This window comes from Dermacentor albipictus, unplaced genomic scaffold (assembly GCF_038994185.2).
Source record: "Dermacentor albipictus isolate Rhodes 1998 colony unplaced genomic scaffold, USDA_Dalb.pri_finalv2 scaffold_20, whole genome shotgun sequence".
In the NCBI taxonomy this organism is placed as follows: domain Eukaryota; kingdom Metazoa; phylum Arthropoda; class Arachnida; order Ixodida; family Ixodidae; genus Dermacentor; species Dermacentor albipictus.
In genome coordinates this window covers 838,758-861,858 of record NW_027225574.1, presented here as the reverse complement: position 1 = coordinate 861,858, position 23,101 = coordinate 838,758, and the positions used below count along the sequence as shown (strand labels likewise).

The 23,101-nt window shown below is 44.3% G+C and overlaps 1 protein-coding gene and 1 long non-coding RNA gene across 5 annotated transcripts in view; one reads left to right on the top strand and one right to left on the bottom strand.

The window, feature by feature from the left end:
* Nucleotides 1-514: 514 nt before the first annotated feature.
* On the top strand, nt 515-4,876 carry LOC139052210 (uncharacterized). The gene is made up of 3 exons (XR_011509778.1): nt 515-942; nt 3,099-3,222; nt 3,288-4,876. It is a non-coding gene; the product is annotated as an uncharacterized lncRNA (long non-coding RNA).
* Nucleotides 4,877-12,513: 7,637 nt separating this feature from the next.
* The window catches only part of ash2 (Set1/Ash2 histone methyltransferase complex subunit ash2), a 235,940-nt gene continuing 225,352 nt past the window's right edge, over nt 12,514-23,101 (bottom strand). For 2 of the 4 annotated variants that reach the window (XM_070529331.1, XM_070529332.1), the window contains 2 exons: nt 13,957-14,039; nt 12,514-12,997 (listed from right to left, as the gene is read on the bottom strand). In XM_070529331.1, the coding sequence (XP_070385432.1) occupies nt 12,886-12,997; nt 13,957-14,039 (195 nt within the window). In that variant the 3' untranslated portion in view covers nt 12,514-12,885. Of the gene's footprint in view, nt 14,040-23,101 lie in introns of all 4 variants that reach the window. The other 2 variants (XM_070529334.1, XM_070529335.1) reach the window with 1 other exon arrangement.

Genomic DNA, 23,101 nt, shown 5'->3' with positions numbered 1-23,101 from the left:
CTTCCCACCAGACCGAAATTGACCTTAAATAGAAATCAAGAAGCTCAGAAACGCAGGGTTCAACATATCCGGCCGGACATTGCACACAACTGGAATTTGCACCACGATAATGTGCCGGCCCACAGTGCCTTTGTCACCGAATAACTAGTTCTAGAATAACCCAGGAGCTGGCAAACGCTGCGATGACATCCACACAAACCACGTCGCTTTCCACAAAGCTATTGGGCAACACGATCAGTCACAGGCACAGGTGAAGTCCGCAAAACACTACATGGGCAGAACTACTACGGCCATACTCAATCACTTCGCCACAAGCTCTCACATTTGACGACATCGAACAGCCACAATCACTTCTCCACAGTCACGGGCACAGGCGAAGACCGCACGGGCAGAACGGAAGCACCCATTCAGGGCTGTCGTCGCGTTCATCGGTTTAGCGCCATCTATTTAAAAATAATATACGGAGCCAAGCCAAACCATTATTTAGCGTCTATTTGGGTGAACCTAACGCTTTCGGGCCCTAAGCGTTCGAACGACCAGGGCACTATAACGCTTACCCCCCCTTCCCACTCCTGCGACCGGGTCGCAGGAACGGCGGCCCCGTTGCCGCGGAGCAAGAAATCCTGCTCCGAATCGACCGGTGAAAAACGCCATAAGAGTGGACGAGACTGTACGCATTAATGAGGTTTCACATGATACTATGCCAGCCTGTATAGTTGCCTCCTTATGAGATGTTCTTAAATGGCACCTTCTCGCAATTACCGTGTTTCACTTGCAACTCTGAAAACCACTTGCTCATTCCGTGAAAAGGTACGGGAATGGAATTGACAGCCAGTCCAGAATGCTGATTTTCATGTACGACAGCCACTACCCTGATCAACCTTCCATTTTATAATTTGCAGAGAACTATTATGGTCACCCACACATATTTGTGCAAATATGGTACGTGCTCATTTTTTTGGTCTATAGTCTAAAGGCTTCACGCCAGATTAGTGGTGAAAACTCCCTAGCCAAGTATCCCTGAACATATATGGTGAGGTTTTACAGAAACTTCACCGAAATCACCTGTATGCATTACTGCTCAAAACTACATATGTTTACACATTTTGTTTGGCTTCCTTATTTGTTGCACAACTGAGAGGAAGCAGAGACTAAAGCAGACTGCATGGCACAGGACATCCCTTCCGCTCACCGCTAGTTTTACATTCCTCGAATTCATATTACCCCTCTACGTGCTTCTGAGCTCACATGCAGACTTCTGGTCAGATGCCACTTTACCAACCTTTTTCACACTGCCTTGTGAATGTGCATAATTTGTCTCAGTAGTTGAGCTAATGAAAGACCATGGAACTTGAGAGCCTGTGTCAAGCAAATACAACAGCTGACTGCCGCTCCCGAGATAACTCGGGTGCCCACCTCACACAGCCTCTGCCACTCCAGGGTATACTCGTTTTGTGTTTTCAATGCACTCCCCGCTTCTCCAAAAGCAATTTGTGCAAAAAATAACATTGCGTACTTGTGTCATCTACGAAGAGGTCATCTAAACACAAAAGCCTTATAAGGTAATTTTCTGACTGTAGGTAGAGCAAACGTCTCGGTGCTCTGTCGCTCTGTCACAGCAGGGCAGCCATGGCAAACTAGTGTGGCAGGTTCGTCTGCATTTTGACAGGCCAAGAGATTTATGAATATTTGATGAATTATAAATTGGGAAAAAAAAAAACAGTGGAGAACCAGTTTCTATGTACCATGAAGTGTCTGCTGAGCCAACAAGAGAGAAAAAAAAAAGAGTGACAGGGACATAGTATCGGAAAGGTAGTCATGGCATTGACCAGCATGGCATATCTGTCCGGACTATGACCGATGAAGGAATTTATATACTGTTCACAAATACTAAAATGTGACATAAGAGCGACAAAAAACCAGCTTCTATATAACTTTAAATTTATGCTGAACCAACACATGAAAGAAACCCAACAGGGGGTGTGTAGCAGTTGCAAAAAGAACTTGGCAGCCAAGGGTAAACAACAAGAAAAACAAGACCCGCATTTGTTTCAACATTTGTTACATAAACACTGACAACCACCCCTATGCCGCGTAAAGCTTTTACAACTGAACAGTCAACTATTCATTTTGCAGCAGCAATAGCTGCAAAAGTAAGAAGGCATGAAGCAATGAAACACACACACACACAGCAGGATACAGAAATTTTTATTGCGGAGGCATGGCTTTGAGAAAATCGAAACAGGGAAAGTTGAGCAAGGCCAAAGGTCATTCCTTTTTGCTCTACCTCAATAGCGAAACTGCCCAGAACAAGTGCATGCTTGCAGTTTGAAAGAAGTGCCTAAATTTCACAACACAGCCTTTGCACGAGTAGAAATAACAGATGCATGCCAGACAACTGTTGGTTTCACATTCTCTATAGGGTGGAAAAATCTGGCCATAAGCACTTTATACAACATATATGTCCCTGGAGCCAATGTTTTGATAGAGAGACTTGTCTTCATCAGTTCTCCTTGTCGAAACACTGGCTCCCAAGACATCTCTTGTTGGACCACTGTTGATCACTCCATGTTTTTCTGAACTTATTTAAATCCAAAAACACAGAAGTCAAATGCAAACATGTCTGCTGTGTGTGAACAAAACAATTTCCCATATGGCACCATATTATTTGGCGGTGCTCGCCTGTTTGATGCATCACTTTTAGCTGGAGTGGATAAGCATTCTCAGTATCTTTCACAGAATGGTCAATGTGTGCTTTCATTCTTTTAGTGCAACTCTGCACTTTCTTACCATGGCAGCAACTGACAAAGCTGAGCACCGGTGTATCCTCCTTTACATCATTTGACTCTTTGCTTTAGGAACAACAGGCTAAAATGCACAACTTACTTTTCACAGATTGCTGCATAACTGCTGTTCGTGCTCTATGGTAGTTGGAACATGTCATAGAAGCATTCCAATCAGTGTTTCCTAGGCTCTGCTACCTTATGACCTCAACAAAATATTTTAAATCCTGCCGCCAATAGTCACATTTCAATGAAAGCAGAATGAACATGCGTAGTACTGGGCCTTGGGTGTGCATGAAAGAGCCATATGTGCAGGAATGGAAGCAGCCAAGGAAGGTTTGGAGCAGCTTGGGGAGCAACAAGGTTGGCACATTGGAGCAGGTTTGGAGCAGGAATTCTTCAGTGTGCAGCAGAAGATCCACGTTTTGGAGCATGCTAGGTAAGGCTCAGCATGTGTGAAACACAGGCAAATAAAGAAAAGACATTCTTTATTTGATTTTCCAGAGCATTATTACGATACAGTGAATCAGTCGTGGAAGAACACCTGGGAAATATGGGGTTCTGATGCTTGCCCAAGAAGTTGGAGCTCCCAGCTTCTGTACCGCCCTGCCCAGAAGGGAGAACCACCCAACGGATCCAAGCAAGAAAGAGAATACAAAGAAATCGGGCTACACATGAGTGATGGCGGAACCATCCCTATCGTCAATCGAATCAAAGTCCTAGGCATGCTCGTCGAATCCAATGGCGTAAACGGCGAGATGGTCAACAAGCTCGTACACAAGACTGCCACTGCAATGAGGTTATTAAAGAGAGTCACCAACAGAAGTGGCATGAAGGAGGAGAGCCTGATATGAATCGTGCACTCCGTCATATGTCACGTAACCTATGTGGCTGCTTTCACCACTGGTACAAGGCAGAGAAAAACAAGATAAGATGTAATTATATGCAAGGCATACAAGACAGCGCTCGGCCTGCCAGACTTGACCAGCAACGGGCTCCTGTCACAGCTGGGTATCTGCAACACGCTGAACGAGCTTGCAGAGATGCAGCACATATTGCAAATGGAAAGACGCATGACCACGGAAGCCAGATGACACATACTTGAGCGGCTTGGCATCGGCTACCACTGCCAACACGGAGAGAAGGAAATAATCCCGAGGAATGTCAGGGACGGCCTCCAGGTCACCTCAGTCCCGAGAAACATACACCCGACGCATAACCAAGGCAGAAGACAGGCCAAAGCCGTGACCCTACTGAAAACCTACAGAAAATAGAAGGAAGTGCACTTCGTGGACGCTGCCGAATATGAAGACGGTCGACGATACGCCACTGTGGTCTTCGACACCAGCAGAATGCTCGTCCACTGTGCCAGCATAAAGTCCCAACAAGCTGAAAAGGCTGAGGAAACAGCCATCACACTTGCCATATCAGATCAAGATTGCCAGGTTGTTGTCAGCGACTTGTGCACGGCAATAAAGAATTACGCTAAAGGGAGAATATCCGTAGAAGCCTGCCGAATAATCAAGAACCTGAAACGCTTGTCGGACAACAAGGTCACGTTAGTTTGGTTCCCCGTGCACATGGGGGACGTCTCCCTGCACCTCACCAACCTCGATGAGGTCGCTCACTCTATCGTACAAGGTCTCGCAAGCCATGCCAGAGAGAGCCACAGTGAAGGTGGGGGGGGGGGAGACAGGATGACGAGCTGCGACTTAACCAAAGCATTTTGCCTGGCCCAGCGGACCTTCCCTCCGCCTATTAACAAACTAGGCAGCGCTCAGGCAGTTCCCCCCCTCCTCGCCTGGAGGTAATTACGAACAAAAATGTACCCAAACCCGCTGCAATACAACAGGATCTACCCCTAAATGTCTAACACCAATAAGTGCAAGGTCCGCAAGACAGACGTAGCCACACTTATGCACATACTCTCGGCATGTAAGGCACAAGTAACCAGTATTAACCCCGATACCCTCTTGTCAAGGTGATCCGCTGCTCTGCGCAGCTCCAGCCTCGACGACCAACTCTGGGCCGTCCAGCAGGCCCTCGAGGCGGCGACGAGAGAGGAGCTTGACTTCCCCACATGGGAGTCCTAGGTCCGGTCATGTTAAACCTGTCGGACACTCAGTGATGTTATTACCAACCAACCAAGCCCGCAAGGTGGAGGAAAGTTCATTAAAGGCAAAAATGTCATACACCTGACAAAGCAAACCCATTTGCGTCCCTCGGTAACCACTATTAAGTTACGTACTGCATGTGCCAACCAAATTTTGCCGAGAAAAAAAAATAACCAAGCTGTTTACGCAAACAGCACCAGTCGTACTTTGATAGACTTTTGCTAATGCTAGCAGAGTTTTTTTTTTTCTGTTGTGCTCAAGCAACTAATATTTAAGTTTCATTAGCTAACATTAATTGCTTTGCTTATTGAATAAGGATATTGGATAAATCTAACCCTAGGTTGCTTTAGGTCCAGTTATTACTCATGTTTCAATGCCCTCCACAACATTATTTATTGACATCTCGTCGATTAGGTAAGTTTATAAAGTTAGCGAATTTGACATAGTCATGCACAATTAACATGATATAGCGACTGTGACAAGCATGAACACCCATCAACATACAGTGAACAGCCTTCGTATAATGCCTTCAGTTATTTTTTTAATTCTTAGTGACATTCAATTGGCATAGCAGGGTAGCAGAGAATAAATCTGAAGTTACTTTCTTAGTCATTGCATGTTTGCCAGATTCCACATAACTTGGCAAAAAAGAAAAAAAAAGCTCTGTAATTCACGAAAAGAATAAAGTAAAAAAAAAAGTGTTCACTGGCTTACAGTCAGCGTCGCTGACCAATATTTTGCACAAGCTCAATTGTTAGGGCTGCCCCATAAAGTAATTGTAAAACGAAGACCGATATTTTGAATGCCAAACAACGGTTTCTTAAAATTTTTGGACTCAGTCTGCGCAAGTCGCGTTATCAACATCATTGCTGCATACGCAATTTCTGTTGCTTGTGCATTCTCCAACCCTTAACGGCCGCCATTTGGCTGCTATGCTAGACTAAACCAAAAACTTACATACTCGGTTGGTGTTTTGCAGCTGCAAAAGTCTGATTTCGCATGGTGTGGTTCTGCAGAATATAGAGTACCTGGAGTGCAAATGTGAGTGTTGATTACAGTTGCCATTGGATATCTCTGGTCAAGAAGCTGTTTGTTTGTCAGAATGTCGCACTACCATCCTGGTAACCGGACATGGTGCACATGCAAAATATATTTTAACATTACATACATGGTGTTTGCCATTAATCGATGCACATTTACCAATATAGGCATGCAAGTGAGCCCTACAATGTGAACTACACATTGTATGACTTACTCATTCAGGTGAAAGCATGGCTTTCTTTCCCGAATGCCACATAAAAAGAGACCCAGTTCATATAATCTTTAGCTGGTCCACATATTGCGCACACATGCAAGATTTACATAAAATGTTCATAATGCACTGTATAGTGCAAAGCATTTTCGTATCCCTGCGGCCAAGTTGCGATGTGCCACCAAACACACCCCAACTCCAAAGATGCCGACGCTGGAACGGATTGCCTTCACTTGGCTTATAGGGCTAAATGCTAGCCAATACACACACACACACGGCTGTATGGTTGCAACTGAACACGAACATCCCGCAAAATTTAGCAACTTCATTCGAAGTTGTTCTGTGGCAAGTTGGCACAGTTGGTGGTTTGGTGCAAGATGGCCCAATTGGAGCAGCACTTCCATCACTGTAGCATCTCTTGTAGCCCCCTGTATTGTTTTGCATTGCTAAACACGATCAACTATCACCAAGGTTATGCAATACCCCATCCTCTTCACTCAGCTTTTCTGATTAAACATGCTTTTTTATTTCAGTGTTTGAATACTAACCAATAAAAGCTCAATTTTTCAGCTGAAAGCTAATATAAAACAGTGGCAGCTTCACTACAAACCTGCAAGGAGGGGGACAATCACAAGGAGTTGGACATGAAATTTTGGTAACACTTTCTTATTCAGACTATACCATAAGTAGAACTGTTGTTAACCGTAAATTTGCCAAGCACATCCAAGGACCTTGGGGCACATTGCTCAAGTTCTTGTGCAACACTAGATGCAGAGTGGCTGCAGGACACCACTTCAACACCCCTCTTCCAAATGACCAAGCTGCATTGTGAACACCCAATGAACCTCAGCCACATCCCCTCTCAAACAACCATGGGTCCATGACTGACAATACACTGAACGATGATACCACAAGCACAATACATAGCCACAGAGCCTGCAGGTGTAACAACAGACAGAGAAGGAAAATTGAGCTGTAATAGCAGTCGTGCTTTGTGTCACTTCAAGAAGCGACTAAAATGAGGGGTTACATATACCATTGCCTCTCCTGTCTTTTGTGCCTGTGCTTCCATTTGTCCTCGGCTTGCCCAAGACGGCAGAGCAGATACCTGGGTCAAGCATATGCGGCATGACTAGACACAAGTTGTACATCTGGTGGAAAGGACAACCTCAAAATCATGGGGGTGTGGATGAGCGGACACTACGGAACATCCTAGATGCCATATTTGTGTTCAAGGTATTGTGCAGTACGAACTTCCAACAGCTCACACAAGGCCAACACAACTCAACGTTGAATGCCTAAACAGATAGGCTATACGGGTACTGACTGATAGGCTATACGGGTACTGAACTCAACTTTACGATGCTTAAAGACCTCTACGCGAGGAAGGGCAAACAAACGAGCTCCTAGTTAGAGCAGAGGCGCAGCATGTGCCACATATTATTCAGCTCGAGGGCTCCGAACCTGGACACAAGATACTATGCAGGCTAGGACATGAGCTATCAGGATGACTCTTGCAAAAACACCACCTTGGTAGCACTTGGACCTGATCAACCACAGGCCCATGCCATACAATATAAGGGCAAACAATCGGGCCAGGAGGCGATACGCAGCTGTCAAGCATGCAGAGGAGGTTCCTAATCATGAAGGCCCGAACAGACATCAAACACACATATAATGATGTGGCAATAACAGGAAAAGGGTTAATTCTTTGCATGGCACTGCAAAGAATTAACCCTTTCAGTGTCACTGACGCAATAATAGTGCATTTGCCATTAACCATGTCATATTTTCCTTTCTGAATAACTGAAAACAAACCATTGTGTTTATTTTATGTCTGAGAAAAAGCCCAACAATGAAATGGTTCAACACCACACAAGCAAAGACCATTGCAGGACATCTTATGCCCAGAGAAGCTGAACTGAGAGCAATCAAACAAGCACTTACTGAGCAAATTCGCAGACTACTATAAGATCCTACAGTTGTCAAGGCCTGTGCATCACACAAGATGGAACGCCTGACTGCCAGGAAAATCAGGGAACTGACACACAATATAAACAACCAATTACTGACACATGACTGTGTCATGTGTCACGTGTCATGAAATTATATTGCGCTAGCTACCCAGCCACGCCGATATTACAGGAAACAACCAAGCTCAATAGGTCTTATGGGAGAAGAACAATGTCCCAGCACAAGGCCCTCGTAATTCTGTGTCCGTATCTACAATACTCCCACCAACAGGCACCAGAGGTTATATCAGATGGAGGAAGAATATGAACACAAATGAGTAAAGGCAAAGACAAGGTGGCACTACAGAACTTACTCCCAGAAGATCCTATTCCGCAGGGTATGGACATCTGCAGGGTTTGCACTCTTTTTGAAAGTGAAGAGTTATAGTCCTGGCAGCCCAGACACATCTATAGATTACTGTTTGAGGTGCAACACCAGAAAATGAGCAGACGTCTTGCACCTCATATGAGGATGCACAGCCCTAACCCAGCAGCAATGCATGATTATAAACAGGCTAACGCAGCCCTCTGTCCTGCAAGTTTCTAGCAATGGATGAGGCCAAGAAGGGAGCCACAGAACACAAGAATTCTAGACTCCCTGCTAGATTACAGCTCTGAGAGACGTCCTTGTCTACGGAATTAAAACTTATCCTGTCCATATTCCCCTTCCCTCCCCCTTCTCCCTCAGATGGTCATCACTAAAAGGGGAGGCCATACCCATTGTTATAAATAAAACATTTTTAACAGCCCACATTTTTCTCTTGGCAGAAGCCGAATTACAAGTGGTGTCCACCTCCAAGGACATGCATACCAAATGAATTATATGTACGTAGAATACAGTATGTATTGTTTGTTCCATATATACCATATCTACCGTATAATGCACAATATGTCCACTATATGTAAGGCTTGCAATGTCACCATTTCCTGCACTATAAGAGCCATTCCACACAGTGAATACAGAAAGTCCACATAAGCAGGCAACACATTAATTGAACTATGGGGTTTTAGGGTTCAGAGCTGTAATCTGTCTATTTGAGATGTCATAGTGAGGGGCTCTAAATTAATTTAGACCAATTCCGGATTTATAACATGCATTTAAAGCTTGGTAGACGAGCAATGTTGCAATACAAGTCCTATGGAAGTGTGCAATTTGCTGCATTTGAAACCGTTTGCATAATGCCAAAGAGGCTGTGCATTTCTATTACGTTCTGCACTTCGAGAACACACCAAAACTTGTGCAACAATGCGTACAAATGCCATTGCATTCATCATACAGAGAAAGTAGTCCATTGAAAGTTAGTGCAGCTGAATCATAAACAGATGCTATGAAAATGCATTCCTCATTCCACAAATATATAGTAGCTGACAGATGGTAGGATGTTGCATCAGGCATCTAACACTTCATTTTCATGACCACACACTTTCGAAGTGGAAAGAAGTCGTGACCAATTGCAAGCACTAGCCTGCCTCTCATTTTCTGAACATACTTAGAAAGCTTGGGTTACCTGTACCAAAGAACCACAATTGGCTCAACCTCTTTGAAGGTTGAAGTCTTATTCTGCTTGGAGCAGTTTCATTTGTTCATGGTAGGTGCTGTGAAACAAAATTTTGCCTACATAACATTGCTGAATTCCTAAAGATTTACGCACATACCAAAAGATGCTGTTCAGCTGCACAGATGATATCTAGAAAGCACTTAATGCATTCTACACTCCATCTTACCAATTCCGTGAAGCACAGCGAAAGCATGGGTTGTGTCAGAAAATCAGAAGACGAAATCAGATGGTTTCTTTTTTGTCCACTTCTAATCGCCCTCTGCGTGATACTGACTGAACGCAAGGTTCACCTATGGTTTATTAGCGCATAATGGACAAGCCCTCTTCTCTGAAACATACAGCTGGCTCTCATAACAGAGTGGCTGACATTCCAATATGCTGCATGAAGTAGGTGGGATGGAGCGTAGGCATCAAGAGCAAAGGCAAATGCTGAAATAACACTATACCTGCACATTACTGTTGGTTACTACCTCAGCATTTGTTTGGCAGGAAAAAAAGGTGTGAACATTGGAGAAAGTCAGGCCTGAAAGTTGCAAGTTCTTCTGCTTTGCAAATACTTGAAGGAAAAACCAGCAAAAGAACACAAAGGAGAAGAAGAGAGGTTCACACTACAACGACTGGACTATCCACTGTGTATTATTAGAAACAGCGTAGTTTCAGCAAGGCCAGCAGAGCATGCGCAACAGCAGCGTCACTAATCAAAGAGCATGAAAAGTCAAGTTACTGCATCTATCGTAACCGATGTAAAAAGGCAAATTCTTTTTCAAGTAAGCGCAGCGAGGTTGTACTAATGCAGCCGTCACCTAATAAATTGATGTAGTATGCTTCCAGGATTTCTCGCTCTTTTTTGCCCTTGTCCCAACCAAGAATCGTTACATTGCTGAACAAAGGGTAACAGCCACATTCATTGCAATGGCAAGTTTGCACTGCTATCGGACCCCAGGGAGGAGTGGTGCTCACGCAGGCGGTCATCAATACATAGACCGGTTTGGCCTATGTGAACTCTTTCGCATGTGAGAGGGAACTTATACACAATCCCTGCGACACATGCCGTAAAACGGTTTTTATGTCGCGTTGTGCAAACGTGGTTCCTTGCCCTGCCTTGAGAAATGCACGAGCACAGACCCGAAAGCTTACAAGGGGCAGGAAACACTACACTTACCCCATGCTTGGCGGCAACCTTTTTGATGTTGTGGCTCACTTTATGCACATACGGTATGACTTGAAGTTTCCTACGTTCAGTGGCCCCAACATCTGCCAGCTTTATACATTCTTTTTTAAGCCTCTGAAGCAGCGATTCAGCCACCGCTTTCAAAAGGGGCTGAGGGAACCCTCCAGCTTCCAAACAGAATTGTGCGTCAAAGCTACTTTTAATAGCCTGGTGACAGCTTCTTTCAAGTGCAATTACCGCTGTGCAAAAACTGCAGCATCAATGGCTATTACTCAGCTTTTGTGGCTTTTCAGCTCCTTATACTCAGCAATTAGAAAAAAAAAAGCCAACAAAGATTGCTCGGTTAATTTCCTTTGTGCTAAAATGAAATTTCATTCTTATGTTAGAGGACAGATTAACTAGCCTCAGCCAGAATTTTCAGAAATCCCAGAATATAGCCTCACAGATTTTCAGCATGCCGCGGGCAAAGCTAGATATTGGAGGTTATGCCCACGCATTGCACTGTTTTAAGGCGATAGCGTTAATGGCCCCGTGCCGCAGAAAATCCGGCGTTGGGTGTCCAGCGTCGACCGTCACTTCGGCAAAAATCATTCCAAATGATGCAAACTAAACCACGCATACCCAACCTTGCAGACTCTCCATGTAGCACAAAGAATTTACTGAACTAATTGAATAAAATACGTCAGAAAAATAGTAAAGTGCGACTTGCACACAACCTACAGACATGATAGCGTTGGATTGTAATTTGAATATACGAGAAAACAATTCTGTTATGCAGAAACTCAAACAAACTCATTTTACAGCGTTTCTACCATTCATAGCCCAGCCATGGTGTCCACCATTTGCACGCACCAGCGCGTGCAAATCTTGGGAGGCCACAAAGCGGCGCACCCAGTTCCTTGCAACACCTCGACATGGTACTCGCCTCTGCCGCATAGCGGCCCACGCAAGATGCCGTGTTTCTACCAGAAAGCTCGCCTTTGTGCATAGCATTTGGCACCAGTGTTTCCTGGTACACATTACACTTGCATAAGCTGCTGTTGCTGGGAAGCACATGAAGCAGTCGGGAATCTTTGAATGCTATTGTGTTCCACTCTTAAGTGTCCTCCAAATTTTCAACGTTCCAGGGTCTGACAAGCGGTAACAGCAGTGTTTAATTTTGTTTTCAATGATCGGTATAAAATATCTATTTCTGCAAGCTTTCTGTCGCACACAAACTCGTAATTCAAAAGTAAAATTTTGCATAAAGGCTGTTCTACACTTATGCTAACTGAGACTAGGCATTTTACATGGTACAAAATTTTATTGCAGTTGGCTTTCTTTTAGTGTGCCTTTAAAAGAGTTGTGCCTGATGTCTTCTATAGCCAGTCCACTTCTTTTCCTGCCATCTTCCCACACATGCCGCATCTCATACAATAAAAAGAAAGTTGGCTAATTTATAAATGCACCTAAATAACGGGTGGCTTCAGTCTTTCTTGGTTTTCACTGAAGAAACATCAATTGGTGTAGTCAGAATGCAGGCGTTACCAGTCTCACTGCGTTTGGCAGATTCTTCAAGGTTCATCACCATCGCCATATGATGAGCCTTGATTTTCAAGTCAATAAACCACCAGCCAGCATAATAAAGAGCCAATTATAACTTCTTTTTTATTTAAAAAGCCGAACCAAATAAAATGCAATGCAAGACAGCATGTTGTTACTCAACATTCAGGTCACCATGTGCACCTACCCTTGTGGTGTAACAAACAAGGGTTGCAATATTCTTGCTATTTCTAACTAGATGCCAAAAACAAATGTTTACAAAACAATATTTCCTGCAAGAACCACTGCAGGTAATAAACGCCAACAAGTCTCATTCACATGGCATGAAATGTGCTGCGTTTCTCAGCCCATCTCAAAAGCAATAGTAAGCGTTCGCTGTGAACATTACAAGAGCAGGTGATGTCTCACTCTAGCAAAAGTAAGTGGAGTTTAAAGGGCCACCAACTTTCTTGTCAGTGTACTTTCAAGCGTAGACAAAAGTGATTATTGCAATGGCAGGAACAGGTCAGCACGTGGCAGGTGCATGCAGCAAGCAAATGGGCCCTGCAATTTGCCAAATGGGTCCTGCAAAAAGAGGAGGTGATCCCATACATAACCTTTGCCTCAGTGGCCAATGAAAAGATTGTGGTTATATTTGGCTTGGGCCTTTTTTGCTAAAGGTTAATTGACTAAGGTAACAACTTTTGGTCTGTGATGTGCACAATGCATCGGAAATGTCATAGAGGATTATACAAAGGTCGGCTATATTTAGAAGTACATTGAGAAGGACTTTAGTCTGATTTTCCTGGTGTTTTAGCAGCATCTGCTGACATAATTTCCCTGGATAATTGTGAATGCATGTTCTATGCGCTAAAGTTATTCGATGTTCGAAGCCAATGAGCAGGCCCTCCAAAAGAATGTGCTCAATGAGCATTCTGACACAATAAGAATAGAGAGATTCAACCCTGCCCTTACATTTCATAACATGTGCATCAGTTGAAAAGCCCAAGCAAGTGTCCAGGTCTTTACCTGGAGGCTATCCCCAAGGTGCTATACATATACATACAGCAAAAGGTTCCCATTTACATTGCCTACACAGGACAACATACATTAGAGTGGGGGGAAAAATAAAAGGACAAGATTCACCACGCAGAACTTGTTTTACAAATAATGTATATAATAAAAAACATGCCAAGATCCCATAGCAACACGATATACAAAATATAACACTGAATTAGTTAAAATGACCTCAAATATGTAGGTGTACATAGATATATGGTGAGGTTCTATGCCTAAAGCGAACAAAAAAAGGGGGCCATAAATGTAGCCAAAAGTGCATGATGTAAGAAACACCCTTTCCCTGTCCCCTTACAAACTAAAACTTCCACATGTAGCCCTCACTGGATAATGGAAGACTTGTCAGTGAGGATGAAAAATCTGTGCACATACATTGCTTTTCTTTTCTCGCATAAAAAAAATATGATTGTATATGTTAATGAAAACAAGAAAGTAAATTTCAACACTAAAAGTAGATGGCATCCAACCGCATTTGACTTTCATTTTCCACAAGGTAGAGCATGTCAGACATGGTCTGCTGCACAATGACTTTGTCGACACCTTCATGCATCTGAAAGAAAAAGAAAAAGGGAGAGCTCAGAGTAAGGAACAGTAAAACCCTTCTGGATTTACAAAGCAGCAAACACAATGCCAATTATTTCCACTATGCAGCTTCGCTGACGCACAGCACCGTTTGCCTTGTGTCCTAAGATAAAGCTTTAGAATTGCTTGCGATCCCGACCACACGTATACTAGTATTCAAACTGAAAGCAGTTACTCTTGCTTATCTCACTAGCTTTAATGAGCATTGAGTGGGGAAAATGGCCGGCTTTACAAAAATAAACTGCTCTCTCTGTTGCATGCTATATGTACAGTGCTCACGCAATGAAACACATCAGTTTAGGGCTAACTAATGCAGATATTTTCATTTCCACCAGCTGCAGCTTGTGTCACATTGATGCAATTTTGGCACGCACACTTAGACCAGAGTCGGCATCACCTTCGGTGACCAGATTCCTAGCGACATGACAAGGTACTCTAGAGTACTTTGCACATATGCTGGGTTTTACAAAATGCTCCCTGTCACATTTCATTCCTTGAGCACTGTGCACCCGTGACTGAGACTGTGGACCAGTGGTTCTTCAAAGAAGCCAAATTTCCTCGATGGCATATAACCTAAAGCTGGAAATTGCAGCTCAAGACTCAGCATCGCAAACATTGCAGTGCATTCACCAGTTTCAGGTTGTCAGAATTAATTTTCTAGAAATTCAGTTTTTTCACACAACCAATGATCTGCATACCTTTTATCACGGGTGTACAGTCCCCACCGAAAAAGATTAGCACAAGTGATTGGTGGCTGGAGCGGCAAAATCATGACGTGCGGCACTCCGTTTCCATTTTCCAAAGCAGGGGTGGCCGGTAGAAATCAACCCATCTTAAAACCTAGATTTAGAAAGCTATAATATGCCTCACTTTTTGCCCAAGCTATGCGCCAAGGAGGCTACACATGTGAGCCCCTTAATTTATTCTTTATGTGCGGGCGTTATCAGCTATCGTATGCAGTTTCATTACCGCAGCTTGCAGCCTCGTTGGCGCATAGCTTGGTCGAAAAGTGAGGCATATAATAGCTTTAGAAATACAGGCTTCAAGACGTGTCGATTTCTGGCACCTAGCCCTGCTTTGGAAAATGGAATGTATTTTGCACTCTTGCTATTGACATGCTCGGGAACAACAACACCGCAGATCGCGATTTTACTACTCTGCCCACCAGTCACTTGTGCTAATCTTTTTTCGGCGGGACTGCACATATACCTTGAAGCTTTCCCTGTTTACTACTTTACTTAAATGTCCTTGCATAAAAAAAAAAAGCGGGGGAGGTCTTTTCACCCATCATGCCAGTCAGCATGTACAGTGTCAAGGTGGAAAAAACGTTAAGTTGTAGGGGTTGCGGTGCCTTCCCGCGCCTTGTCCTCCAGCTCGCGTGTTGTGCTTAGTTTAATCTCCGGGAACTGCCGCTGTAATGGCGACATGATGAACACTGCTAGCACGGCGGAGCTAATTTCCCGCGCAAACCCTCCCGGGGTCGAACTGCCGCATGAGCAAGTGTCACTGGGACGTGCCCTAATTGGCCTCTGAGCTCTCTTCCACTGAGCGCTTGATCGCTGTGGCAGATGCTCACAGGCCCGTAACAAGTTATTTATATGGGACCTTTGCTCCCATGACTTGTTGTCAGCTTGGTGGATCGCGTCCCGGTTAGCCCTACTGCAGTGGGCGTCAATACTCGATCCGTCTTGCGGTGAGCCTTTGTCCATAAGTGCCGTGACTGCCGCACTGTGCTTTATCTTGGGTGAATAAACTCGTGTTTGTTGGTGATCTGACTCTGGAGCCTTCTCTACGCCGTGTCGGAGAATCGATGAACCTTGCCGTAGCGCCTTTGTGCACTGCGGAGTGGAGGAGCGTTGTGCACTTTCCTGACTGTCACTCGTAGGGTGAGACTTGTGCAAACCCATCTCCACAAAATAATGAAGAAAAATTGTGCATGCAGAAACTGTCAATGATGATTCAGATCGTCAATGTAAGCCTGAACAAACGAAGGAAACAGCAAGAGAGCAAAATGTGCGTGTGCACATGCATCTTCAGCACAGCGAGCGTAGGCGTAGAATGCAACCGCCATGCTCGTCTGCCAAAGCTCTCTACAACAGCTGCCCCATGGGAGGAGAGGGGCGAGAGAAGAGGAGTGTCATTGCTAAGAACAATACTTCAGACACCACAGAGGTCATGTGTGATAGTCCCCCCTTCCATTGACCCCCCTACCGATGACCATCAACCACTGACCGCTGAGTACTGCCAACCATGGAAGCAGATGAACGAGACAAAGAAAGCTATTCATTTTAAAAATGAAAACCCAGAATTGTATTTCATGTTTTCTGTTGGTTGTATGGTGCAAATGTAGAGCAAAACGAGGGTGTCAAACTGAAACTTTTCTCATTCTGGTTTTCGTTTCAGAAACAGTTCTGTTCTGGTTCAACTCCGCAGAAAAAAAAAAAGAAAAAAGAAAAAAGAAATGGTTCTACCAGTTCAAAGCAGTTTGAACCGGTTCAAGTTCACTTGCATAATCAAAGAATAATTACTGAAAACAGCACAAATTTATTTTTTACAGAAACTTGATGCTGCTGCTAAGTTGTACTGAAAGATTAGGCTTGTTGTTTGTACTTTAGGTCACATGTAGGTGCAAAAGAGTTATTCGGATTCAACGCCAATGCTGGCATCTATGTGCAGCAAAGCTTTATTGAGGGAGAAATAGAGAGGAGAATATTTTGAGGAAACATAGGGAGGTCCGCCAGCCTGCTACTCTGCTCAGGGAGAAAGGGAAGAGGAGAAAAATAGGAGGCTGAGGAATAATGATGAGGATAGGCAGTAGGATGCAATTACAGGTAAACATCGATATAACAATTAAAGTCAGTAAAACTGGCAATTTACTTCATTATATCAAAATTTTGTTATATTGAAATTCAACCTTTTATGCAAATAAGTACAGTAGCCGATAGATTTTTCTTACACAGAAGAGGCCACAAAACTTCCTGAATTATTGGGCAATCGCAAAAAAGCAAATCTGAACAAGAAAAAAGAAATGTCTCCTTGAATTTGGGAGCCATGACGAAAGATACGGTTTCATGCCATGTTGACAATGTTGTTACAGAGAGGCAGACACAAAAGGAAAACATACTATTTACAATACATTTAGAAGGCGATCAAGTGCTGAACCCTATGGTCGACAGCGTGCGCAAAATCAAAAGTGTCTTCTCCGTCAATGCTCCTCTAGAAGAACAGCACAGGGACATAACCCCTGACTATTGAAGCACCGTCACAGTGCTTACTGTGGTGTGGGCAAGCGGTAAAGTTTAAGGCGATATACGTGAACAATGTCTGCAGGTGGTGAAATGGAGAGAGAGGAAGACTCAAGCGGGCCAATGTCATAAATTATGCCTGTTACCCATCTTAATACACGATAGGGTCAGAAGTACCGAGAACACAATTTTTAAGAATCCAACACACCAAGTCAGAGTCCTCAGAAGCACAAGGGCACCCAAGGCATAGGTAACATCGCGATGATGGGAGACCACCGGTCCCTTTGGTGGTTTTGCGATATAACAAGGCGATGGTGAGCAATCTGGTGTGCCTCATTAGCTCTGCAAATGGCATCACAGGCGTACTCAGTGGGCAAATGGACGGCAGCGAGAATGATAAGTGTCAAAAGGTAACAATGGGTCGCGGCCAAACAGAAGATAAAAGGGTGAAAGACCAGCGGTATTGTGGCAGGAGGAATCGCAGGCAAATGTAATGAAGGGCAACGCAACGTCTCAGTCTTATGATCAGAAGAGACATACATAGAAGGCATGTCAGTTAGCATTCAGTTGAATTGCTCAGTCAAACCGTTGCTTTGCGAGTGGTAAGCCAGTAAATTTGTGTTTTGTTGAGCAGGAGTGAAGCAGGTCATTGATAACTCTGGAGAGAAAGTAGTGGCCATGGTTGGTGAGAAGTTCACAAGGGGCTCTATGATGCAAGATGATATAGTCCCATTACTATATATATATGGCAAGAGCTATTGAGTTTAATATAATGGAAACACACAGTCTCCATCCAACACCTTCACTGAGAGTGCGTATTTGCCGTCGACACCCAATTTCCTTCATTGTCCTCAGCTTCCGCAGAAGCGGCAAACTCACAACACAGCCAACTGTTATGCACGTGGCATTACCTCCTTCCAGAAAGCATAGTCTTTATGCCTCAAATGCGAAAGAGAGGAAAAAGAAAAGGACAAAGCACATACACAGCAACATTGATGAAGTTTGTGGAAAGGAAAGTGTCACACAAACGGGATGAAGGTGAGTGGAAATGAGAATGGCCTCGTCAACGTGAATGGTATGGTTTCATTCTGGAGACATGGACAATTTCCATCGGCTGTGCACGACGGGATCATCGAGTCGTGTCTTCAGGAAGAACTGCGTAGTCGACCTTGCTGAGGCAACGCAGGACTGTAGGGGCTGATGTAGCGGCACAGTAACTTTTCCAATCGGCTGCGTTGGCAAATCGAGGTCCATACCCAAACTTGATCGCTGGGTTGGTAGATAACCTTGCGATGGCGAGCCTTATACCTCTGGAAGTCTATGCACTGCTGATTCTGGATTCGCTCGGGTGCGAGCTTGCGAGCTGTGTCTGTGCGCCGGGTAAATTTCTCCGCATCAATGGTAATGTCGTATCGGTTGGTTAGGAGCATGGAGTGCAGCATGGTGGTTGCCTCACTGTTGTGGAGCAGCCGGAAAGGAGTGAACCCACTAGTTTCTTGAACAGCAGGGTTGTATGCGAGTGTAACGCAAGGCAAAACATCGTTCCAGTTCTTGTGGTCGCTGTTGACATGCAAGGGAAGCATGTCAGCGATTGTCTTATTTAACCTCCCTGTAAGACTGCTGGTCTGAGAATGGTATGCAGTGGCTCGGCAATGAGCTGTTCCATTAAGCGTCAGATGTCTTGCATAACCTGTGCTGTGAAAGATGTACCATGCTCTGCTATGACTACTGCTGGTGCACCATGCTGGAGGACGATGTTGTGGACGAAAAAGTGCGCGACGTCACTGGCAGTGGCTCGCTGAAGGGCTATAGTTTTGCAGTATCGTGTCAAATAATCAGTCGCAACTACAATCCAGCAGTTACCAGAAAAAGGCTTAGGGAAGGGTGCGAGCAAGTCCATGCCAATCTGTTGAAATGGTTGTGTTGGCAGTGTAACAGGCTTCAAGAAACTGGCTGGGCGCTGATGTGGAGCCTTTTGGCACTGGCAGTCAAGGCAAGTTTTCACATAATGCTCGACTTCCTGGGTGAGCTTAGGCCAGTAGTAGTGCTGGCGAACTCAAGCCAAGGTACGCACAAATCCCAAATGGTCCAAAGAGGGCTCATCGTGGCAGGTGGACAGAATATTGGCGTGCGGAGAGGACAGACCGACGAGGAGATGTCCAAATGCTGATGGGTAGAAGTTCTTTTTGTACAACCAGTGCCTCCTCGATCTTTTTCAATGCCAGTGCAATCGCTCGCTTCCCAATGGGAGTAGTTGGTGCACCTTAGTTCATTTAGTTGCCACAATGTGACACTACCCAGATGGTACAACTGCTTGCGTCACAGGTCCGTCTAAGTGAGCGCCGCTGCCATTCCGGTTGAGAAGTGGTGGACGGTCTGTCCCTCTTCTATATCACACGTCTGTCAGGTTTCTCACACCCCTTCCTTTGTAGCTCTCCCTCGGTACGCGGTGTGGCGCTTTTTGTGTTTGCAAAAAGCTGAAGCGGCGCTCACTGGATAGCCGACAGCTTACGCTGGCGTAGAGGCATCCTACAACAGGTTTGTTTGCCGTTCGCAGCGCTCATTCTGTTGATTACTTTCTCTCACTGGACTTCTACAGTGGTGTATGTTGTCACATTCGTGTTTCGTGGCACTGTTGTTGATGAAAATCATTTTTCCAATGTAAATGCTGTGGTCTGAGACACTGACAAGCTGTTTTCCCTGCAGCAGTAAAACGGCATTGGTTTTCACTCATGTTTTGTTTTTGTTTTTTCTGAAATCTGGGCAATCCTAGGCTTGTTTATTTGAGTTGAGTCTTTGCTGCACAGACTGTAAAATGGGGTGGCGTTTACTTATGCTAATCTTGTAATAATTGTAACTGTTGTCACATTGTTTAAGAATATGGTAACCAAAGTTCAAGTTACAGAACAAACTTTTTATTGGGCGAACGTGTGCACTACAAGGAATATAACACTAATAGTACAACCACAGCAGCAAGTACACTAGGTGGTCATCTCTAATCTGGTGTATGGGTGCAAGGCCTGCTACGCGCTGGCTCTTCATACAGTCATCACACTTTCCTGCATAATTGCTGGGGTTCGTGTAATTTCTCGAATGTACATCGCTATATCTTGTCGCGCACGCAATACGATTACAACCGGTGATAACATTCGAGAAGCTTCCGATACATGATGGCACGTCTTGAGCCGAGCGGTAACCTTTTAAAATTGTCGGTGAAGAAGCATTCCCAGAAAAAAGAGAGAAAAAAAAAACCAAAGTACACGTGTCACTATTTACATTAGTATTATGCACAATACATTGCACGTATTTATAGCTTTTGACATTATTAAACATCTTACATTATTAAACATCAAAGAATAAGAAAAAAGCATGTAGCGACACCATTTGTAAAGTTAGCATACAGATTTTCATCACGTCAGAACGATCGCATTTGCATCCATTCCTTTAGTCTACATTTGCAGTTATTCTTTCTTGCATATTTTTGTTTGTATTCCCGGGAATTGTATTGCAAGTGCGGAGGTAGCAGGGCCGTCAATTGCTTTCACGCGCGAAATGTACAAACCATGTTTGACTGATCGAAGACGGCACTACTGTAGCTTAAATGAGGCATAGCATTTCTGACTTCTTAGCGTATAGGTCTGCAGCATTCCCGGAAAACTAAGGGGCCAGTTCCCCTGATTTCTTCCTTCTCGTTGGCTCTCATATAAGCGCTGTTCAAAGCTGTAGAAAGGCAGAAGACATCTAGGAACTGTCAAGGTTGTCTGCTTTGCGTGAGGCTCAGAACCGTATCGTTCCGGCGGCCCGTATCGCCACTCTTAGCAGGCAGACATGACAGTAAGCGGATGATATGCGGCCCGGGACCTCGGTAAGCACTGGAAACTTTTTCCTTTTTCTTACTTTTTTCACACAACTTTTAAGTGCTGTTCAAGTTCGTCGAAAATATATCATGTACTTAGGCATGCTCCAAGGTCGCATGTGTGCGCGAGGTTTGGGAAACAGGGTCTTACGACCACTGAGAATTAACACTATATTGTGCAACCTATGACGATCAGCAAAACCCGCAGAGGGCAGACAAATCAACGGATATCTTAGGCATGTAGGGCCCTCTGGCCTGTACTTTTCGGCGATAAGGTAGCCTCGCCGCCTATGGGATTATCTGACAAAGCAATGTCGGATGCTCGGTTGGCATAGTCGGAAGTTCGCATCCTTCTAAATTAAAAAAAAAAAATATCTGATGATGGTGAGCTTGAATTTCACCTCCTCCAGTGCACTACATTTGCAGGCTTGGAGTGACAACTTACACCGGAAAAAGATGCCGAGAGCAAGTTGGGCTATATTATTCCAGGTACAACCAAATTAGGAAGGCCTACTAAGCTTCAACAAACTCACTCCCTCACCAGAAAAGGAATTGGCCTCCCTGGTGCAGTACTTGGCCCCTACCTCCCAAATGATTCCTATGATTAACCCACGGCCCTCAGTCGCCAGCAGCTGTGGAGCACCTGACCAAGGCAGCGGTCAGACCTGTAATGCAGCAGAGGGTGCTAAGGATCTCTGGACCCGGACAAGAATGGAAACTGACCCTGGCAACCTTTAAGTCCCGAACTCTGTCGAGTGAGGCTAGTTTAGCAGGACTCTTTGAGGAACTATCAGACATTGTTTGGGATATCATTGGCCTTAGTGAGATTAGAAGAACTGGTGAAGCTTATATGGTGCTGATTAATGGCCATGTCCTCTGCCATAGAGCTCTCCCAGATAAGAAGCAATACAGGGCAGGATTCGTAATCCATAAGGACATAGCTGACAACACTGACGAATTCTACAGCATTAATGATAGGGTAGCAGTAGTCGTAATCAAACTTAATAAGAGGTAGAGATTAAAGGTAGTAAAAGCCTACGCTCCAATATCCAGTCACGATGGTGATGGAGTAGATCAGTTTTATGAAGATGTTGAATTAGCGATGAGAAAAGTGCAAACTCAGTATACTGTAGTAATGGGCGACTTCAATCCAAAAGTGGGCAGAAAGCTAGCTGGTGAACAAGCAATTATCAACTACGGCATCAATTCTAGGAACGCTAGAGGAGCGATGCTGGTAGAATTCGCAGAAAGGAATAAGCTGCGAATAATGAACACCTTTTTCAGGAAGCGTAGCAACAGAAAGTGGACCTGGAAAAGCCCTAATGGTGAAACAAGAAACGAAATTGATTTCGTACTTTTTGCCAATCCCAACATAGTGCAGGATGCAGAAGTGATAGGTAGGGTAAAGTGCAGTGATCATAGATTAGTGAAGGCTAGGATTCACCTAAATTTGAAGAGAGAAAGAGTAAAATTGGTCAAGAAGAAACAGGTCAACCTAGAGGCAGTAAGCGTACAAGCAGACAAATTCAGGCTGGTACTTGCAAACAAATATGCAGCCTTAGAACAGAGAGATGAAGATGACATAGAGGTAATGAATGAAACTGTAACTAGGCTGGCTTCAGAGGCAGCAACTGAAGTGGGAGGCAAGGCACCAAGGAAACCAGTAGGCAAGCTCTCCGAAGTAACAAAGGACCTAATAAATAAACAACAAAGAATGAAAGCATGAAGCCCCCTCAAGAGATAAGATAGAATTTGTGCCACTGTCAAAACTGATCAACAAGGCGAAAATAAGGGATATTCGAAAAATTAACGTGAGAAAGAGTGAAGAAGCCGTAAAAAATGGACGCAGCCTGAAATTAGTGAGAAGGAAACTTGGCATAGGACAAACCAAGACGTATGTACTGAAAGATAGGCAGGGTAATGTCATCA